The 21,690-nt window shown below is 44.7% G+C and overlaps 1 protein-coding gene and 1 long non-coding RNA gene across 3 annotated transcripts in view; one reads left to right on the forward strand and one right to left on the reverse strand.

Annotated features, from left to right (window-relative positions):
• Positions 1-21,690, reverse strand: part of LOC127529390 (uncharacterized) — a 706,297-nt gene that overhangs the window by 189,162 nt on the left and 495,445 nt on the right. The window lies entirely within an intron of this gene.
• Positions 7,754-21,690, forward strand: part of mpl (MPL proto-oncogene, thrombopoietin receptor) — a 522,581-nt gene continuing 508,644 nt past the window's right edge. Inside the window, exons 1-2 of one of the 2 annotated variants that reach the window (XM_028810857.2) lie at positions 7,754-7,994; positions 13,769-13,889. In XM_028810857.2, coding sequence (XP_028666690.2) covers positions 7,910-7,994; positions 13,769-13,889 — 206 coding nt within the window. In that variant the 5' untranslated portion in view covers positions 7,754-7,909. The remainder of the gene's footprint in view (positions 7,995-13,768; positions 13,890-21,690) is intronic. The other variant, XM_051932715.1, reaches the window with a different exon arrangement.

Raw genomic sequence — 21,690 nt, forward strand, 5'->3', positions numbered from 1 at the left:
ATAATAATAATAATTCATTACATTTATATAGCGCTTTTCTCAGTACTCAAAGCACTCTCTACATAGGGAGGAACCAGGACGTGAACCCACAATCTTCCACAGTCTCCTTACTGCAAAGCAGCAGCACTACCACTGCACCACCTGTGATGAAGATCATCATTGGCTGCAGCTCGAAGCGGGGTGCCACCATCGAGAGAGACGTGAAGAGAGCAAACCAAATGAACATCTTCTTTAACAGGTTTGACCACCCTAACCCACTCTCACTCTCACCTCGGAGTACTGCACCCTCCACACATCCTTCTGCTGATACCAGCATAGGAGAGACATCCCCACCCATAATTACAACAGCGCAGGTGAGCAGAGAGCTGAGGAGACTTTGTGCCAGCAAAGCAGCGGGTCCAGATGGAGTATTGCCACGACTGCTGAAGGTCTGTGCGTCGGAGCTGGGGAGTCCTCTACAGTGCATCTTCAACCTGAGCCTGGAACAGGGGAGAGTCCCAAGGCTTTGGAAACCATCTTGCATCACCCCAGTCCCAAAGGTATCACGTCCTAGTGAGCTGAACGACTTCCAGCCTGTCGCTCTGACGTCACATGTAATGAAGACCATGGAGAGGCTGCTGCTTCACCACCTGAGGCCACAGGTCCAACACGCCCTTGACCCTCTGCAGTTTGCATATCAGGAGAAGGTGGGAGCGGAGGATGCCATCATCTACATGCTACACTGATCCCTCTCCCACTTGGACAGAGGCAGTGGTGCTGTAAGAATTATGTTTCTGGACTTCTCTAGCGCCTTCAGCACCATCCAACCTCTGCTCCTTAGGGACAAGCTGACAGAGATGGGAGTAGATTCATACCTGGTGGCATAGATCGTGGACTATCTTACAAACAGAGCTCAGTATGTGCGTCTCGGGAACTGCAGGTCTGACATTGTGGTCAGCAGCACAGGAGCGCCACAGGGGACTGTACTTTCTCCGGTCCTGTTCAGCCTATATACATCAGACTTCCAACACAACTCGGAGTCCTGCCACGTGCAAAAGTTCACTAATGACACTGCTATCGTGGGCTGCATCAGGAGTGGGCAGGAGGAGGAGTATAGGAACCTAATCAATGACTTTGTTAAATGGTGCGACTCAAACCACCTACACCTGAACACCAGCAAAACCAAGGAGCTGGTGGTGGATTTTAGGAGGATCAGGCCCCTCATGGACCCCATGATCATCAGAGGTGACTGTGTGCAGATGGTGCAGACCTATAAATACCTGGGAGTGCAGCTGGATGATAAATTAGACTGGACTGCCAATACTGATGCTCTGTGCAAGAGAGGACAGAGCCGACTATACTTCATTAGAAGGCTGGCGTCCTTCAACATCTGTAATAAGATGCTGCACATGTTCTATCAGACGGTTGTGGTGAGCGCCCTCTTCTATGCGGTGGTGTGCTGGGGAGGCAGCATAAAGAAGAAGGACGTTCCCTTGTGTGTCTGGCCTGCAAACAAGTTGAAGTTGAGTCAGATTCTGAGTGACTGTTCGGTATGCGAGTCAGGCGTGTAACTGACATCTTGTTTTAGTGCTACTATAACTGTACACTGAACATGCATTACTATTACAAAGGTAACATGTAAACCATTGAAAATTTACATCACATTTACTTCATTTCAGAGGTAATAAAAATGCCTGAAGTTATTGTATTGCTTTTTAGGCAGATTTAACCAGTTTAAAATGGTCTGCAAGATGAAGGTCTGCAAGAAACCCCCCATTCATGGAAACATTATAAAATTGGCATTCATGGATAAGGGTTAATCAGCTTGTTGATTTGGTGGGGCTCTCTTGACATGATGTGACCAGCCCAGTACACCACACCGGCCATCAGAGAATTGTAGAAGATGTGAAGGATGTCACTTGTCACATTAAAGGAACGCAGTCTTCTAAGAAAAGAGAGTCTGCTCTTCCCTTTCTTCTGTAGTTCCTGTGTTCTGAGACAAGTCTAACCTGTCATTGATGTGGACCCCCAAGTACTTGTAGAAGAGGACCACCGCTACATCCTCTCCTTGAACAGTGACCGGACATAGCGGATCTTTGGTGTGGTGAAAATCAGTAAGCAATTCCTTGGTTTTTGCTGATGTGGAGTTTCAGAAAATATTCAAAGTTTGCCCCCTGACTCCTCTCCTTTGCCTCAATAGACCCCATAAGTGCAGAATCGTCTTTGAATTTCTCCAAATGACCTGACCTGCTGTTATTTTTCTAGTCTGATGTGTCCCAGAGGTGAAGAGAGAAGCAGACGGACCTGATCCTTGTGGTGCTCCAGTGTTGCCCACGCAGTACTTGAGTGTCACAAACCAGTGGTCTGCCCAACAGATAGCCCATCATCCAGGACACCTCAGGCTCATCCCCTTGACTGAGATGGCTGGATGGTACTGAAGATGCTGGAGGAATCCAAAAAACATCCTCCTTGCAGTGCTGCCAGGTTGGTCCAGCCTTGTGGAGCAGACCTCCACTCCAGTCTTTATTTGATAGGCAGACTGCAGTGGGTCCAGGTGGTCTACCACAAGAGAACTTATACAGTCCAGGACCAGCCCCTCAGTGCTCTTCATGATGCCAGACGTCAGTGCCACTGGTTTATAGTCCTTAGGTGAGGAGGCGCCTGCCTTCTTTGGAACAGGAGCAATGCAGGATGTCCTCCACAGCAGTGGACCTTTCTGAAGCTTTAGGGACAGAAATTCATGAAGCTGAAGCTAAAATTGCATAGGAAAGCGTTACTTGTTGAAGAAAAGCAACCGTGTTTATTGCTATTCTATATACTTTATGGAAAACAGAACGTCTGTCTGCCTGTCTATACAATCCTGGACCCTTTGACTGATCAAGACCATATTATGTGGTAGTTGCTCTCAAGGACCATACAGACAACATAAACTGCTTTGGAACCCAAAACCTTGACCCTGGGGGTCCCAGTGAGTTTCTTTTCTGGCGTGCTACGGTTTGCACACCAGCGCCACCTGCTGGATCAGAGCAGATGAAACATCCAAAGAGACTGAAGCCAAACCAGCAGACAAAATGACTTAACCAGACAATGGCGTGTGTGCTGCTTCTAAAATGGGGGGGCCGTGTGCCTTTGCAGGGGGGTGTTGGGTTCGGTTTGTTCAAGACTTGTTCGAGAATTGTCTTTTAACGCCTGCTTTTTCAGCTCTTCTTCATAATTTAAGCCCTACGATGTGCCCACCTTGGACTGAGAGGACGAGTCAGAAATGAAAGCCCGGCAAGGAGTTACCACAATTCTGGAGTCCCGTCGGACCCAACGAGATCAAAATGCAGACACTGACAGAGAAGCTGTGTAGATGAAGGGTTGGATGGCCAGCAATACCACCAGGGTCACCATTTAAAAATAACGCATAAACCTTCACTTTCTTTCCTTAACAAAGTATCACCAGGGGTCGTCCGGCATCCCGTCCAGTGGGAAAGGTGTCCCCTTGCCAAGAGGGTGAAAGGACAACAATGGATTGGCATCTCGACCAGATCTGAGAAATAACCCCTTGGTAGGGAGGGAGGGAGGCACAGAAGGATGAAGGTAAGCGGTGGAGTTTGCCTCCCGAGAGCCTGGACTTCCCCGATACACTAGAGGGCGCCATTCTCGTGCCGCTGCCAAACTTTTTTTTTCCGGCCCACAGGCATTCTGGGAAGTGTAGTCTGGGGAACCTGCAGGGAGGCACCGTTCCCTGACCCAGAAGTATTTCTGTCGTACTACCGAGATCCGGTTTAACTCTTTGAGGGCTAATTATTTTGTCTTCCTATTGTCCCAGGGCTGAATATTTTTCCTAAAAAACTCAAGCACACAAAGCCATAGTTTTACTCATAAATCAATATAAAATGCATATTTATGACAAATGTCGCTCAGTAAGCCCCTACAGTACATCAATTCACACACTTATTCCAAACCTGTTTGTCTCATCACTCATAAGCTGAATGGCACTTTCTGGGAAATAAAACCATCCACTAGCAGGCCGCGTCGTTTGGTGAAGTCCAGATACCGACTTGTCTCCCACCGATCAATGTTTATGTAGTCCTCCCAGGGTGACTACGCGTTTTCATAGGCGCGTCACCTACACGAGTGTGTCCAGGACTATGATCAGCGGGGGACCGACCAGCTGATGCAGGCACCTACCTTTCGTTTTCGATCTCCAGGTCACTCGTATAAAAATCGGAGTTCGTTAAGTCAAGAGTCCAATTCAGCAATCATACGCGGGGTTTCGATGGCAAATCACCGAGTTTGAGTCCGCAAGTCTACCCGTAACTTAACGGTGAGTTTTATCAACATTTACAGCTTTCTTTCGCCCGCTGCTCCTGATATCCACCCTCAACCCCTTGTGTTGACAAAAGTTGACATCTGCCCTAAAAGAGTTCAAGGGAGCCACTCTGCCTTGTCTCTGGGAGTCGGAGTTTGGAGGCAGAGGATGCACACATACGAGAGGATGAGGATCAGGGAGAAGAGAAGAGAAAAGGAAGGATTCACCGTCCATTTGTATCATCTATTATGTAGAATGTGTGTGGAGGAATGCAATCCGTTATAATTGAAACTGAGACAGTCAGTTGTGTCTGGAGCTCAGTGGCGCCCACCTGTCTTCCTCACTGGGCACCGCCGGGTACTTTGGCTTGTATTTCATATTCCTAATGTGAGGAGGTTTTGGATTCTGTATTTACCACATATACTTGCGGATAAGTCGGGGCTTGATTTTATCGTATAATTTCCGGCATTTTATAATGTCGGTCGTATAAGTCGAATGTGGAAAACTCACACTATTGGTCCAAAAGATTACAATATGCTAACACCCACCTGAGAGAGTAACCTCGGAGCACACAGCCTTTTCTTTTCTATGCATTGTGCCTACGTGACCACCCGGTGATACCCGAACTATTCCGAAGCGACGTTTGCACTGTTTTATGTGTTTTGTATCTCACAGCTTCATACACCTTCATCGTAAGAGTATCCCTTATCTATGATGGAGCATTTGATCAGAAGAAAATAGGAAGCTGGTTTTAAATTAAAAGTCATTGAAGTGGCAAAAGATATTGCTGCTGCAACAAAATTCAATGCGTCTGAGAAACTGGTGTAAGATTGGAGGAGGCAATGTACAGTAAGTGTCACATTTTTGAACGGGTGTATAAGTCGGGTCTGATCTTATGATCAATTTTTCGGGTTTCAAGACCCGACTTATACACGAGTATATACAGTACACGTCTACACGCTGCTGATTTTCAGTCTTCATATTGTTTTGTGAACATATCGAGTATTAACGAATATCACATTCTGGGTCAAAATAATCGCAATCTGCGTCACTGAGTCTGCCTTTTCATTCCCTCCATCCCCCTTTTCGCTCACTGATCCCTCCATCCGTCCGTCTGTCTCTCCATGCATTGCTTCCTCCACATCATTCTGATTCGGATGCACAACTGATGCAGAATGGTCCACTGTGCAGAAATTTGGAGCCCTTGACAGCCGGTGGGCTCCCTTTTTTATCGGTTACTCACTGAGGGGGCAAAAATGATTTCCTTCTTGTGCCTTCCTGGCTCTGAGCTCGAGTTCTGGAGTGTAAACAAGCTTGTGGTCATCGCATCCCAGCGCTGTGTGCCACTGATCTGTCAAACTGTTTCCTCGGCCTGTCAGCATTGGAGGCGGTGGGCTCAGCGGCTGGTGGGGGAGGGGGGGGGTGGGGGTTCTCCAGCCGTGAGCTGGGTGAAGGCAGATGCCGAGGTCACATGAGAGGTCACCACTCTGGCTGCGGTCAAGTCACCACTGGATGTAACTCTTTGTTATTTTGTGCCATCTTGATGCCACCTGCCCTAAGTGATGAAACCAATAGGGTAATTCGGCTCGGTGCCACCAGCCAGTGGGCTAACTAACATTCACACATCAGCAATGCCAGCTGACACCTTCCTCCTCCTCCTCGTCTTCCTCCTCTTTGTAACACAAAGGTGCACTTTCCCTTCTCAGAGAGGGTGACGGGTGCGGTGAACACTTGCAGAACCATCTGTGCTGAATTCCGACTCCTCCATGCCAGTCTTTAATATCCGCTCCTCTGTGTTTGCTCGCTTATCTGAATGCAACTGCAAAAAAAAAAAAAAAAGAGTTTCATTGTGGCACACAGCAACCCAGCCACAAAAGGAACCCATGCCACAACACCCTGGCACTTGCCCTTTCTGTGCCAGTCTTCAATACACTCATTTTTCCTAATGATGTGGGGATTGTGGAATGTTAGAGGCATAAGGCCTAGTTTGGGCATTTTAGGATTGAACCCTAACCCCCCAAACATATATTTTATAACTGATCCAGCTGATTGATCATATACAGGATAATAATAATAATAATAATAATAATAATAATAATAATACATTTTCATCCATCCATCCACCCAACCAATTATCCAACCCACTATATCCTAACTACAGAGTCACGGGGGTCTGCTGGAGCCAATCCCAGCCAACACCGGGCGCAAGGCAGGAAACAAACCCTGGGCAGGGTGCCAGCCCACCGCAGACATTTTCATCACCCCTAAAACAAATTCTTAGGCTCTGCCCATAGGGCATTAACATCTGCCACAATACAGTATGAGAGTCTGGTGATGAGCAGCTCCTGATTGGCATCGTGTACAACGACTACTGTGAAATGAGCTTGGCACAAATGGCTCCAGTGCATCTCCAACAAAAAAAGCCTGAAAATGTGATGATGTGGGGATTGACTGGCATGATGAGAAAGGATGGTGTTGGGCATTATGGAAGGGGATCAGCAGATAAGGGTATCAGAAGGTGGCACAACATGAAACACTGATAACTCATGACTGGTATAATGTGAAGGAACTATAGACTGACATCAGCTCATCAGGGGTCTAAGGGAGATTACCATAAGGGGTAATGTGAATGACTTGCACAATGACAGCCACTGTGAGATGTGCCCATCAGTGATGCTTCCAGTGATTTACAACTGGTTTTACATGTGATTATTGACTGGCATGGTGTTGGGCACTATGAAATGAGATTGGTACAGCAGTGCCAGAGGGTTTAAATGACTGGCATTGGAACGGGAATGGGTTTCGTCGCAAAGAGAAATCGGGAAATTCAGAACTGGTGTTACAGGAGAAGGGGGATGCAGTGGGTATTAATGGCTGGCAGTGGTATGAAGTGAATTCAGCACAGATACAGTATATTCAAGGGTATAAACAGCTGGCACACCATAAAAGTTTGCCTATGGTGAATATTACTGTATGGCACTGAGTGGATAATGTGGAGTGAGCTTGGCACAGGTGTATCTGGTAAAGGGTAAGAGTTTATGGAATGGGTGCAGTGCCAAGGGTAAGGGCTGTTTGATTAGTGGAGTAAAAGGTAAGGAGGTATAAATGACTGGCATTGTGTGGCATTCATGACTGGCAGGGTGGGTTATAACAGCTGGGGGATTGCAGTGTAGAATGAGCCATGGATGTCATTTAACTGGCAATACTAGACAGGTTCGCATCAGGGCATTGCAAAATAGGAGTACCCAAATGGGGTCAGACCTTCAGTGAGTAACTCGGGGCGTTCTGTGCCCCTCCTGCCATTTAGCCCAATAATGACCTGGAGGTGAACTGACACTTGTAGGTGTAACGCGGACACCATTGAAAGCACCTGGGCATGCAGCGATAAGCGCAGTGGCACCTCCTGGGCAGCGTCCACCTGGCTATACATGTTGACAGGCTCTATGCCAAACCCCCCCCCCCCCGTCTCTGTGGTTTGCTCGTGTGGGCTCAGCTGAGAGGCCCCTCCGCTCAATGGCGTTCACAAGCCGCTTGACCACAGACTTCCTGATCAGATCCACAGGCTCCTCCACCGTCATCATGCGCTTCAACGCAAAGTGAACACCGATGGGGTGAACGCTACCTGCTCCAGCCATGCTCCGCGTCCCTGGACCCCCATATGTCCTCTCCGGTCTCCTGCTGGCCACCCTCTTGGACGCATCTGTACTACAGCTTGACGGTAGGTGAACTTTACTCACTTATTATGGTTTAAGTGGCAGCCCTAGGAGCTAAAAACAATAAGTAAGTGGAGCCGACCGCTGCCACTGTGAGGGGCTGCACAACTCTCTGTGACCCTTCTGGAATCGCTTGTCTGTCTACACCTTAAACAAGTGCTGCTCTAAACCCATGAATTTACTGGAAATGAAGAAAGGCGCTATAAAATAAGACTTGACTTTATATCCAAACCTGACATACGTGCTGAGAGAATAACCAGAGGGGACCACCACCCTCACATTACAGAAGGGGCAGACGTACCTGAGCTTAAGACGAGGCGCCGCTGTGAGCCCTGGCAGCTCCGTCTGCTCCACTCTTGTGCCAGTGGACTATGCAAAGAGGGGCGTGTAAGAGATGGTGCCTGAAAGCTTTTTGGAAATCCGTGCCAATGTAAGAAGAAGGCATCAACAGGGGACATCGTCCAAGGTGGGGGGGGGGGGGGGAGTAATAAAAGAGAAGAGGGGCGCCTGGCACCTCACCTGCACTTTTAACTCTCAGAAAGTCGCTCGAGTGAAATCCACACAGTGGCCACTTTATTAGGCGCACATAACAGTCAAATTCAAACTCGCATGGAAAAGCAGAGCAGCAGGCCATGATACAAAGAAGACAAAAATAAATAAATAGCATGCAGCATGCATTAGAATTTTCACCAACAAATACTTTTATTATGTCATTTCCTAACCCATGGCATAGGGGCACATGGCAGGACCAAACACTGGACAGGGTGCCAGCCTATCATAGGGCAAAAAATAATCTAATGTGCATGGCATTAGACAGGAGGAGGAAACTGGATCAGCCGTGGGGGGGACCACACAGACACGGGAAGAACATGCAAACTCCACGCAGGGAGGACACGGGACACGAACTTCAGGCGCCTTACTGTGCCTCACAAAACTGTTTGCATAAACAGTATATATATATGTGTGTGTGTTTGTGTGTGTGCATACATATACAGGTGCATCTCAATAAATTAGCATTTCATCAAAAAGTTCATTTATTTCAGTAGTTCAATTCAAACAGTGAAACTATTTATCTATTATATAGAGCCTTTCACATCTATCTATCTATTTAAATATCTATTGTATAGTGCCTTTCACATCTATCTATTTAAATATCTATTATATAGTGCCTTTCCTATCTATCTATCTATTATATAGTGCCTTTCACATCTATTTAAATATCTATTATATAGTGCCTTTCAGTTCTGTCTATCTATTTAAATATCTATCTATTATATAGTGCCTTTCAGTTCAATCTGTCTATTTAAATATCTATTATATAGTGCCTTTCCTATCTATCTATCTATCTATCATATAGTACCTTTCACATCTATCTATTTAAATATCTATTATATAGTGCCTTTCAATTCTATCTATCTATTTAAATATCTATTGTATAGTGCCTTTCAGTTCTATCTATCTATCTATCTATCTATCTATCATATAGTGCCTTTCAGTTCTATCTATCCATTTAAGTATCTATCTGTTATATAGTGCCTTTCACATCTATCTATCTATTTAAATATCTATTATATAGTGCCTTTCAGTTCTATCTATCTATTCAAATATCTATTGTATAGTGCCTTTCAGTTCTATCTATCTATTTAAATATCTATCTGTTATATAGTGCCTTTCACATCTATCTATCTATCTATCTATCTATCTATCTATCTATCTATCTATCTATCTATCTATCTATCTATCATATAGTGCATTTCACATCTATCTATTTAAATATCTATTATATAGTGCCTTTCAGTTCTATCTATCTATTTAAATATTTATTATATAGTGCTTTTCCTATCTATCTATCTATCTATCTATCTCTCTATCTATCTATCTATCTATCTATCTATCTATCTATCATATAGTGCCTTTCACATCTATCTATCTATTTAAATATCTTTCATATAGTGCCTTTCCTATCTATCTATCTGAGTGATATTTCAGGCGTTTATTTCTTTTATTTTGCTGATTATGACTTACAGTTAATGAAAACTCAAAATTCAGCATCTCAGAAAATTAGAATATTACATAAGACCAATAAATAAATGATTTTTAATACAGTAATGTTGGCCTACTGAAGAGTCTGTCCATGTAGGCGCTCAGTGCTCGGTCGGGGCTCCTTTGGCATGAATGACTGCATCAGTGCGGTGTGGCATGGAGGCGATCAGCCTGTGGCACTGCTGAGGTGTTATGGAAGCCCAGGATGCTTGGATCGCGGCCTTCAGCTCCTTTGCATTGTTGGCTCTGATGTCTCTCATCTTCCTCTTCCTCTTGACAGATTCTCTATGAGGTTTAGGTCAAGCGAGTTTGCTGGCCACTCAAGCACAGTGATACCCTGGGCAGGTGCCAAGTCCTGCTGGAAAATGAAATCAGCATCTCCAAGCCACTCCTGAACCAGAGACAATGTCAGAAGCCCCTTACCTGGGCTATGGAGAAAACGGACTGGACTGTTAACAGCTCAGTGCTCCAAAGTCCTCTTTTCAGATGAAAGTCAATTTTGCATTTCATTAGGATAATGAAGGTTCTACAGTCTGGAGGAAGAGTGGAAAGGCACAGAATCCAAGTTGTTTGAGGTTCAGTATGAAGTTTCCACAGTCAGTGATGATCATGTCATCTACTGGTGTTGGTCTACTGTGTTTTATTTATCAAGTCCAAAGTCAGCGCAGCCAGATGTCTACCAGGGAACTTTAGAGCACTTCATGCTTCCCTCTGCTGACGAGCTTTATGGAGATGCTGATTTCATTTTCTAGCAGGACTTGGCACATGCCCCCACTGCCATAAGTACCAACACCTGGTTTAATGACCATGGTGTGTATCACTGTGCTTGATTGGCCAGCAAACTCACCTGACCTAAACCGCCTAGAGAATCTATGAGGAAGAGGAAGATGAAAGACATCAGAGCCAACACTGCAGAAGAGCTGAAGGCCGCGATCAAAGCATCCTGGGCTTCCATAACACCTCAGCAGTGCCACAGGCTGATCGCTTCCATGCCACGCCACATTGATGCAGTCATTCATGCCAAAGGAGCCCCGACCGAGTATCGTGTGAGTATATGGACAGACTCTTCAGTAGGCCAACATTCCTGTATTAAAAATCATTTATTTATTGGTCTTATGTAATATTCTAATTTTCTGAGATGCTGAATTTTGAGTTTTCATTAACTGTAAGTCATAATCAGCAAAATAAAAGAAATAAATGCTTGAAATATCACTCTGTGTGTACTGAATCAATATAATATAGGAGTTTCACTCTTTAAATTGCATTACTGAAATAAATTAACTTTTTGATGATATTCTAATTTATTGAGATGCACCTGTATACAAGAATAGATAGATAGATAGATAGATGTGAAAGGCACTATATAACAGATAGATAGATAGATAGATAGATAGATAGATAGATAGATAGATAGATAGATAGATAGATAGATAGATAGATAGATCCATAAATATTTGGTCAGAGACAACTTTTTTCTAATTTTGGTTCTGTACATTACCACAATGAATTTTAAATAAAACTACTCCGATGCGGTTGAAGTGCAGACTTTCAGCTTTAATTCAGTGGGGTGAACAAAACGATTGCATAAAAATGGGAGGCAACTAAAGCATTTTATGAACACAATCCCTTCATTTCAGGGGCTCAAAAGTAATTGGACAAATTAAATTACTGGAAATCAAATGTTCATTTCTAATACTTGGTTGAAAACCCTTTGCTGGCAATGACAGCCTGAAGTCTTGAACTCCTGGACATCACCAGATGTTGGGTTTCCTCCTTTTTAATGCTCTGCCAGGCCTTTACCGCAGCGGCTTTCAGTTGCTGTTTGTTTGTGGGCCTTTCTGTCTGAAGTTTAGTCTTCAACAAGTGAAATGCCTGCTCAGTTGGGTTAAGATCAGGTGACTGACTTGGCCATTCAAGAATTTTCTACTTCTTTGCTTTAATAAACTCCTGGGTTGCTTTGGCTGTATGTTTTGGGTCATTGTCCATCTGTATCATGAATCAATTTGACTGCTGTATTTAGCTGGATTTAAGCAGACAGTATGTCTCTGAACACCTCAGAATTCATTCAGTTGCTTCTGTCCTGTGTCACATCATCCATAAACACTAGTGTCCCTGTGCCACTGGCAGCCATGCACGCCCAAGCCATCACACTGCCTCCACCGTGTTTTACAGATGATGTGCTATGCTTTGGATAATGAGCTGTTCCACACCTTCTCCATACTTTTTTCTTGCCATCATTCTGGTAGAGGTTGATCTTGGTTTCATCTGTCCACAGAATGTTTTTCCAGAACTGTGCTGGCTTTTATAGATGTTCTTTAGCAAAGTCCAATCTAGCCGTTCTATTCTTGAGGCTTATGAGTGGCTTGCACCTTGCAGTGCACCCTCTGTATTTACTTTCATGCAGTCTTCTCTTTATGGTAGACTTGGATATCGATACGCCGACCCCCTGGAGAGTGTTGTTCACTTGGTTGGCTGTTGTGAAGGGGTTTCTCTTCACCATGGAAATGATTCTGCGATCATCCACCACTGTTGTCTTCCGTGGATGTCCAGGTCTTTTTGCGTTGCTGAGTTCACCAGTGCTTGCTTTATTTCTCAGGATGTACCAAACTGTAGATTTTGCCGCTCGTAATATTGGAGCAATTTCTCAGATGGGTTTTTTTCTGTTTTCGCAGCTTAAGGATGGCTTCTTTCACCTGCATGGAGAGCTCCTTTGACCGCATGTTGTCTGTTCACAGCAAAATCTTCCACATGCAAGCACCACACCTCAAATCAACTCCAGGCCTTTTATCTGCTTAATTGATAATGACATAACGACGGACTTGCACACACCTGCCCATGAAATAGCCTTTGAGTCAATTGTCCAATTACTTTTGAGCCCCTGAAATGAAGGGATTGTGTTCAAAAAATGCTTTAGTTGCCTCACATTTTTATGCAATCGTTTTGTTCAACCCACTGAATTAAAGCTGAAAGTCTGCACTTCAACTGCATCAGAGTTGTTTCATTTAAAATTCATTGTGGTAATGTACAGAACCAAAATGAGAAAAAAGTTGTCTCTGTCCAAATATTTATGGAACTAACTGTAGATAGATAGATAGATAGATAGATAGATAGATAGATAGATAGATAGATAGATAGATAGATAGATAGATAGATAGATAGATAGATAGATAGATAGATATGAAAGGCACTATATGATAGATAGATAGATGTGAAAGGCACTATATGATAGATAGATAGATAGATAGATAGATAGATAGATAGATAGATAGATAGATAGATAGATAGATAGATAGATAGATAGATAGATAGATAGATATGAAAGGCACTATATGATAGATAGATAGATAGATGTGAAAGGCACTATATGATAGATAGATAGATAGATAGATAGATAGATAGATAGATAGATAGATAGATAGATAGATAGATAGATAGATAGATAGATAGATAGATAGATGTGAAAGGCACTATATGATAGATAGATGTGAAAGGCGGTGGTCTGGACATTCCTTCCTCTTGACGTGACGAGCCCCCACCCCCTCAGTCATCTCTCAGTAGACCGCAGACCTCACGCATGTGAACCTGAATGGTCGCAGGTTTAAAGCCCACTTGTCAGTGAGTTATTGAAGATGTCTGCTCTGTCATCCTATTAAATTATTGCTTCCAACTGAAAGGCGTTATTTGAAGGTCATTTTGAATGATTGTGGTTTTCTTTTTGCCTTCCCTCCATGCACAGACGTTCTCCTTCTGGCTGATGAAGAGAATCCCAAATGTTTCACTCGGACAACTGAAGACCTGACGTGCTTCTGGGAAGGCAGCCTCAACACCTCCTATGACTTCTATCACCAATGTGACGAGTGAGTAGAGTGGACAGGCATCTATAAAACAGACAGACAGACCGACCGACAGATGGCTTTATGGCTTTTTAGAAACGGTCATCCCTTTGTGTTCTCACACTTCCTGAAATGTTTCAGACGCAGCTCAGGTGCATTGTGCTCTCCGTGGTCCTTGATTTTTTTGGGCTCGTCTTTGTGTTGTGTATGTTATGAGTAGATGTGATGCTCTGGAAGTGCCTCTGTACCCAGGAACCACCAGGGCCAGTCCAGTAAGTGTTAAAGTTTCACACCCTCTGCCCAAAGTAATCTCAATGATGGCGCCATCCCACAGCGGAGCGTCCGTGTTCATTTGGCCTTGCCTTCGACAACTGTCTGTGTTCTAATTACCCATAAGCCATCCTAAACATGTTGCATTGTGTCCGCTTCTTTTCGTTATGGTTACCACTCGATTTTCAAATTGACTGTACTGTTTGATTTGCCCCCATATGTGCCACTTGTGGGCACAAACTCTTTTTCTTTTTTTTGTGTTTTTTGCCAGTAATGTTAGGTTCAGAGCACTAAGTTAAGCCGCAGCTGTTTAGCACTTTATATGTAAGAAGGAGGGTTTTGAAGTCAGCCCTAAACGTAACTGGAAGCCAATGTAAGGACATAAGTACAGGGGTTATGTGGTCAGACTTTCTGATTCTACGTCTTTCTAACTAGAACAAAGACTTTGTTTTCTACTGTGGCTTTGTTTTTTTTCTTTTCTTTAAACATTTTTATATACGTCAACTGCCGGATTTGTAATTATCAACAATATAAAGTACATTAGTGACTTTGAAGTTTATTGCCATGACAAAGTTGGCAGTGCCCAGAAGAAGAGATGTGGTCCAAAGACAAACAAAGATTCCTATGCAGGGAGTCAAATACGCAGTGATGACAAAACAAAATCGTAGCCCCCCTGCCTCCTCAGGGACTGTCACTTTGTCATAGTGAGAGGGCTTGTGACGCCACGAGTGACATTGTGTAAAGCTACTCGTGATGACCAGGTCATGGCAGAGAGCAGCAACTGATTTTGTTCTCCTTGGCTCTAAGATTTCAATAGATGGATGCCATCATGATGCCATCTGTTTTGTGAAGCACGCCAGTCCATCCTGTAGCCCCCCATAACATGATGCTCCCACCCCCATGCTTGACGGTTGGGATTGCATTCTTTGGCTTGCAGGCCTCACCCTTTCTCCTCCAAATATAATGATGGTCATGATGGCCAAACAGCTCAATCTTAGATTCGTCAGCCCGGAGGGCATTTCTTCAGAAGATCAGATCTTTGTCCCATTGTGGCATTGCAGACTGCACTCTGGCTTTTTGATGGCGGCTTTGGAGCAGTGGTTTCTTCCTCACTGAGCAGCCTTTCAGGTGATGTTGATGTCGGACTCGTTGTACTGTGTATATCGAGACTTGTCTGCCTGTGTCTTCCACCATCTTCATGAGATCCTCTGCTGTTCTTCTAGGATTTATTTGCACTTTTCATACCAAAGTCCGTTCTTCTCTAGGAGACACAATGCATCTCCTTCCTGGGTGGTGTGATGACTTGGTGGTCCCATGGCATTTATTCTTGTGTATTACTGTTTGTACAGATGAATGTGGAACCTTCAGGCATCTGGAAATTGTTCAAAAGGGTGAACCAGATTTGTGGAGGTCCACCATTTTATTTCCAGAGGTCTTGGCTGATTTCTTTTGATTTTCCCTCATTATGTCAAGCAAAGAGGCAGTGAGTTTGATGGTAGGCCTTAACACCCATCCACCTGTTGACTCCAGTGAGGCTAACTGGCTATCAGAAGCTCATTGTCTAATTGCCTGAAGGGTTGACATCATTTTCTGCCATTTTCCAAGCCATTTAAAGGCACAGTTAACACAGTGTATGGAAACTTGTGACCCCCTGGAATTGTGATATGGTCAAGAAAAAGTGAAATACTCGGAGATCGGAGGAAATTTTGCTCTGCACAAAGCAGATGTCTTAAATGATGTGCCAACTTTATAGTTTGTTAATATTGTGATGGGTGGCCACGGCCATTACCCAGCAAGGATGCCAGCTGGATAGAAGGAGCATTCACAAGGCACTACCTTCCCCAGGATGCTAGAGGGAAGCACTCCTGGGTGGGTGGCTGCACCACGGATTCCTGCAGGGCATGCTGGGAGTTGGAGTTTTGGTACCGCTCTATTGGGTTCTGTGGGGGCCACGAGGGGGAACTGTAGAACCCTGCTTTGGGTTTCTATCACACTTGGGCATAGTTCCAGTTAATCCTGATGAGCCACCTGGAACACATAAAAGGAGCCTCCTCATTCCATTCGAGGAGCCAGAGTCGGGAGGAGGAGGAGGGATGTCGAGAGAAAGAAGAAAGATTGCGCTGTCGACTGTGCTGCTGGGTGCTTTGTACTGTACTGTTGTGGTGGAGCGAGGGAGACGAGCTCCCTTACTTGAAATCAATGTGTGGGCTCCGTGGCCATTGGGTTTGGGGAGCTGTACACCCCTCTGGTTTCCACAGTATAAAACGTGTGGAGGGGTTAAAAAGCGAGTTTGAATGAATTTGTAGGGGGCTACATAATAATAGTATGCTCTATGTCTGTGTTGAGTTGTTTGTTTTCATCGTCCCGTTTACGGTCCGTTATAAGTGCGTCAGTAAATGTTGTCCCCGTAAGTGCAGAGGGGAAGGATGATGGAGAGAGACCTCAGCCCCGAGACAGAAATCACCTTTTGGATCCACGTGCTACATCCAGGACATTTTGCATTTAAAAAAAAGGAGTGAAGGCAAGAAAGCGTGCGAGAGAGAGAGAAGACAAATCGAGAGGAGAAAGGAGACAATTCACCCGATCATTTTCAAACTCATCACTGCCGTTTATTGCATCATTCGACTAAAGTGGAACCTCGGTTTGCGAGCATAATTCGTGCTCGTAGTCCAAAGCACTCGTATATCAAAGTGAATTTCCCCATAAGAAATAATGGAAACTCAGATGATTTGTTCCACAACCCAAAGCTATTCATATAAAAATGATTAATACAAAATATAAAGTAAAAATACATAAAACAAATTAACCTGCACTTTACCTTTGGAAAGAATCATTTCTGGTGTGAGTGAGTTTCTAAACTCTTGTGGGATTCCACCCAACGGGATGACACGCGGAAGAGCATCCCAAAGCAATCGCAGTCTCCCAGCGCTGTAAAAGTTCGCCATAAAAGCGAATCCAAACGGATCGCGGACATGCTATAAGCGCCTGCCGTCGATGGGTGATACAAGGAACAAGGAACATTATAAATGCGCAGGGCCCTGCCTGACTGCTGTGTCTGTTTCAAGCTGAATAAAGCTGGTGTTGCTAAAGTACTGAGACTCAGCTTTGTGTTTTAGGGTGCAAGACGGGGACTCGCACGTCACAGCACACACACGCGTGCGCGAGCGCACGCACGCACGCACGCACGCACACACAGTCACAATACTAATGCTGTAGTAAACAGTATACGCTTGTACGATTGTTTACTATGATTGAGGCACGCGACTCAGAGAGAGAATAGGAGACGATTGCCCACAATCCCGCAGCAAGAGAGATAAGAACCATCAGCTCAGTTGTGATCTCATGATGCTCAGCAGACGAAGTGTATACATACTACTCGTACTGCAAGACATCGCTCGTTTATCAAGTCAAAATTTATTAAAAATTTTTGCTCGTCTTGCAAAACACTCGTAAACCAAGTTGTAACAATTCGTCTCGAGCACTAGCCCGAGATTATTGCTACCACTATTCTGACCTAGCTGAAGGCAGATGATAAAAGGATAGGCCAATATCACACCTTAATAAATTTCCCGTATAGCCTTTATTCTAATAAAAACAGTCCCTTAATATCAATGCATAGTCCAGATTTATCCTTGCAGTCCATCAAATAAATAACAAATAGAAAAACAATCCCTTACACGTGGACCGCCCCGCCCGAACCTAAGTAACCCTTAATTTGCAGCGCCACACACATATACAGTATCTACACATCAACAGTATTCATTCCCCCAATTCCCGTTCCAGAGATAATAAATAGATCCGCAGATTGTCCACTGTAATACTCCCGCAACGGCCGGCGAGCAGATGAGGAGTCCTGAAAATAGCGGACTATACATCCAATCTCCTCTTCATCATAAATGACATACAGTCAGACTTGCGCCATGATTAAAGTATAGTAAGTCCGTTTTGATAGCTCACCCGAGTCCGTAGGTAATAGCGGAACGATCGATTCCCAGGTACTAAAGAGAAGACCATCCACCTTCTGACAGGACTGATAGGAGCTCCTAGGCTTTTCCCATGGCCAGAGCAGAAGCTGATCTGCCTTTTCTGTTATCCGATGCTCTTCTTTCCCCTTCTCCTCTCTCCTCTTCCCTCTAAAACGGCGCGCTTTATGCAAATGAATCCCCGAACCAACCGGAAGTTCTACCTCTGGGGTACCGCTCTCAACCTCTGTCGGAAGACTATCCCCCAAAACAACCGATCGACAGCAGAAAACATTATTCTTTATGTGGCAGCGCTACATAGATCCCCACCCCCAGTCGGCAGCACGGCGGGTCCAAAGTAGGGCTTGATATTGGCCACATGTATTGTTTCCACTATGGTATCTACACCACTACCCCTTTGTATGTGGAAATTAACCGGTCCTAATCATTTTATTATTCTTACTGGACCCCCCACCACTTGGGCGCTAGCTTAGCAGCAAATCTGTTGACAGCACTGGAGAGTGGGTGTGTCCTAATCCAAACCAAGTCCCCGACAGCAAAGGGTACCACTCGCCGTCGTGCATTATAATACTTAGCCTGTCTGGATGTTGCACTCACTAACCTCCGTTGTACTTGCTGCTTTAATTTTTCGAGGATCTGAATTGTATTGTATGTCTTTGAATCAGGGAGAGGTGCTGGGGTGATAAGACGATCCAGGGGACTTTTGAGTTGTCGTCCGATAGCCACCCGAGCAGGGTTTTCACCAGTGGCCTCATGCACCACTGTGTTGATAGCAAACCGGAGCTCCGGCAGCCACTTATCCCAGTCTTGGTGTCGTTCGCCCACATAGGAGGCTACCATAGTCTTCAAAGTCCTATTCACTCTTTCCGTTAAATTCGTCTGCGGATGGTAAGCCGTGGTAAGTTTCTGTTTGATACCCCACGCTGTATACAGTTCCTGAAGCATAGAGCTAGTAAATTGCGGGCCCCTGTCAGACACAATATACTTTGGGACCCCCCAGCGGGTGAAAATCTCAACTTTGAGAGTAGAACAGATCTTTGGAACCTTGGCGTCCCGGAGAGCAAAGTGTTCTACCCATTTTGAAAAATAGTCCACCACCACCATTAGCACTGTCTTTTGGGCTTTGGATGAAGGTAAAGGCCCCATCAAATCAACTCCCAGCATTTCGCCGGGTTCAGATGTAATAGTGGATTGGAGAAATCCTACTGGCTTACCAGGGGGGTTCTTCAATTGTTGGCAGATTTTACATGATTTCACATGGCTCCAAACATCCCTTCAAATGGTGGGCCACCAAGCTACTTCCAGAATCTTCATCAATGTCTTCATTCGCCCAAGATGCCCACCAAAAGGACTGTCGTGATAATAATTAAGGAAGTTGGGTACATACACGGAAAAGGACACCCTGGATGTCCTTAAAATGTATGCGATCCCGTCCCATCTCATTAGAATCTTCACCAACCTTCTGGCACACAGGACAGTTGGTTTGTGCTCGAGCTAGGTCCTGCATACTTAAAGGTAGATCTGTCCATTGAGTATGAGTAGTTACCATACATATATCCCCAGACATTCAATAACTCCGGGACAGCGCATCTGGGACAATGTTATTGCAGCCCTTCTGATAAAATACCTTGAAACTGAAAGCTTGGAGGTGCAAAACCCATCTGGTAAGTCGAGATGACGTCTTTGGTTGATTAAAAGCCCAAGTCAGTGCATTATGATCTGTGAAGACCTCAAATTCCACCCCTTCTAGGAAGTGGCGCCATTTTTCCACAGCCCAGACCACTGCCAAACATTCTTTTTCTGAGGTGGAGTAATTTAGCTCAGCCCCATGCAGAGCCCTTGATGCATAAGCAATTACTTTCTGATCCCCCTCGCTCGTTTGGGTCATGACCGCTCCAAGCCCGATGTTGCTGGCATCTGTATGAACTTGAAATGTGAGTTGAACATCAGGTTGAGCCAGGATGGGTGGAGATTGGAGGGCCCCCATTAATTGTTCAACTGCATCCTGACATTGCGCTGTCCATTCCCATGGAACATCCTTCTTCTGCAAGTGATGCAAGGGTGCAGCGATGTCAGCCAATCGAGGGATAAATTTGTGGTACCACCCTACAAGACCAAGAAACCTCTGTAGACTTTTAATATTGGTGGGGGTAGGATAGTTCTGAATTGCTGCCACCTTTTCAGGGTCTACTTCAACCCCTTTTCCCGATACCACATGGCCCAAGAATTTAATCTGGGGTTGAAGGAAACAACACTTCTCCACATTTAGTGTCAGATGTGCCTGTTGCAGCCTCTGGAAGACTACTTCTAGATGTTGCAGATGTGGTTGCAGTGCTGGGGAGAACACCACTATATCATCAATATATACATAGCATATTTTCCCAATTAACCCCTTGAGAACTTGCTCCATCAGACGCTGGAAACTAGCCCCAGCATTCTTCAGCCCGAACGGCATGGCTCTGAATTGGAATAATCCCTCGGGGGTAATTACTGATGTCTTTGGTTTGCTATATTCCCCCATCTGCACCTGCCAATATCCACAGCAGAGGTCCGGGGTGCTAAAGATGTTTGCACCATGCAGACTTTCCAAGATTTCTTGAACTAGGGGCATCGGATAAGCATCATGATGGGTTTTTGTATTTAATCCCCTGTAGTCTACACAGAAACGATATGTCCCATCCCATTTTTTGATAAGGACTACAGGAGAGGCCCATGGTGAAGTTGATGGTTCTAGGATGCCATCCTGCAACATCTTGTCCAGATGCACTCAACCGATCGACAGCAGAAAATATTATCTTTATGTGGCAGCGCTACAAAGTTACTCGCAAACCGAGGTTCCACTGTACTTGCTTTTTCAACAACCGATTCAACATCATGACAGCCAGAGCCGAGTAACCCCAGGATTCGGATTCATACCAACCATTGCCAGGACTTTTCACGTTGAGGTTGTTTTGTTTTTTGGGAAGGAGTACAATAACAATACAGCCAGTATCAGTACCGCCGGACTTGATTTTGGACTCATTTTTCCACCCCATTTCAATTGCTGTGCTTGCCTAATCTATGTTTGTATTTGTGTTATGTTTTTTTGTTTATTGTTTAGGGGCAAGGGAGGGTCAATATAAATATTTGTATATTTGTGTTCTTATATATTAGTCACTGGTGTTTTTGGGATAGTGGTGTTTTGCACGCACACATATACTGTACATGAAACATTAACATGTTTTTGCCAACGTAACAAGTCCATTTTGCAGTATTGGTTCTGTTCTCGTAACGTAATCAGAGCACTTGACTGCACTTGACATTGCAATAAGGGCATCTGGTGAGAAAGAAGCTGCTATGGTAAACCATCCATTTAACGCACACATCATCCATGATGCCATACTGACAAATGTTGTTGGTTGGTGGCCCGGGTTAACCCGTGACTTATTTATTTTGAGGCAAAGTAGATTTGGCAGACATGACGGTGCCGCACAAGATGAATGGCTGGTTGGAATGGTAACTGGCTGAACCCACGGTTTATCATGTTACTATTTATTGTGACATCGATGTTGTCATTACGTGTGCCAGGTGAC

The sequence above is a fragment of the Erpetoichthys calabaricus genome, chromosome 10, assembly GCF_900747795.2.
Source record: "Erpetoichthys calabaricus chromosome 10, fErpCal1.3, whole genome shotgun sequence".
Classification (NCBI taxonomy): Eukaryota; Metazoa; Chordata; class Cladistia; order Polypteriformes; family Polypteridae; genus Erpetoichthys; species Erpetoichthys calabaricus.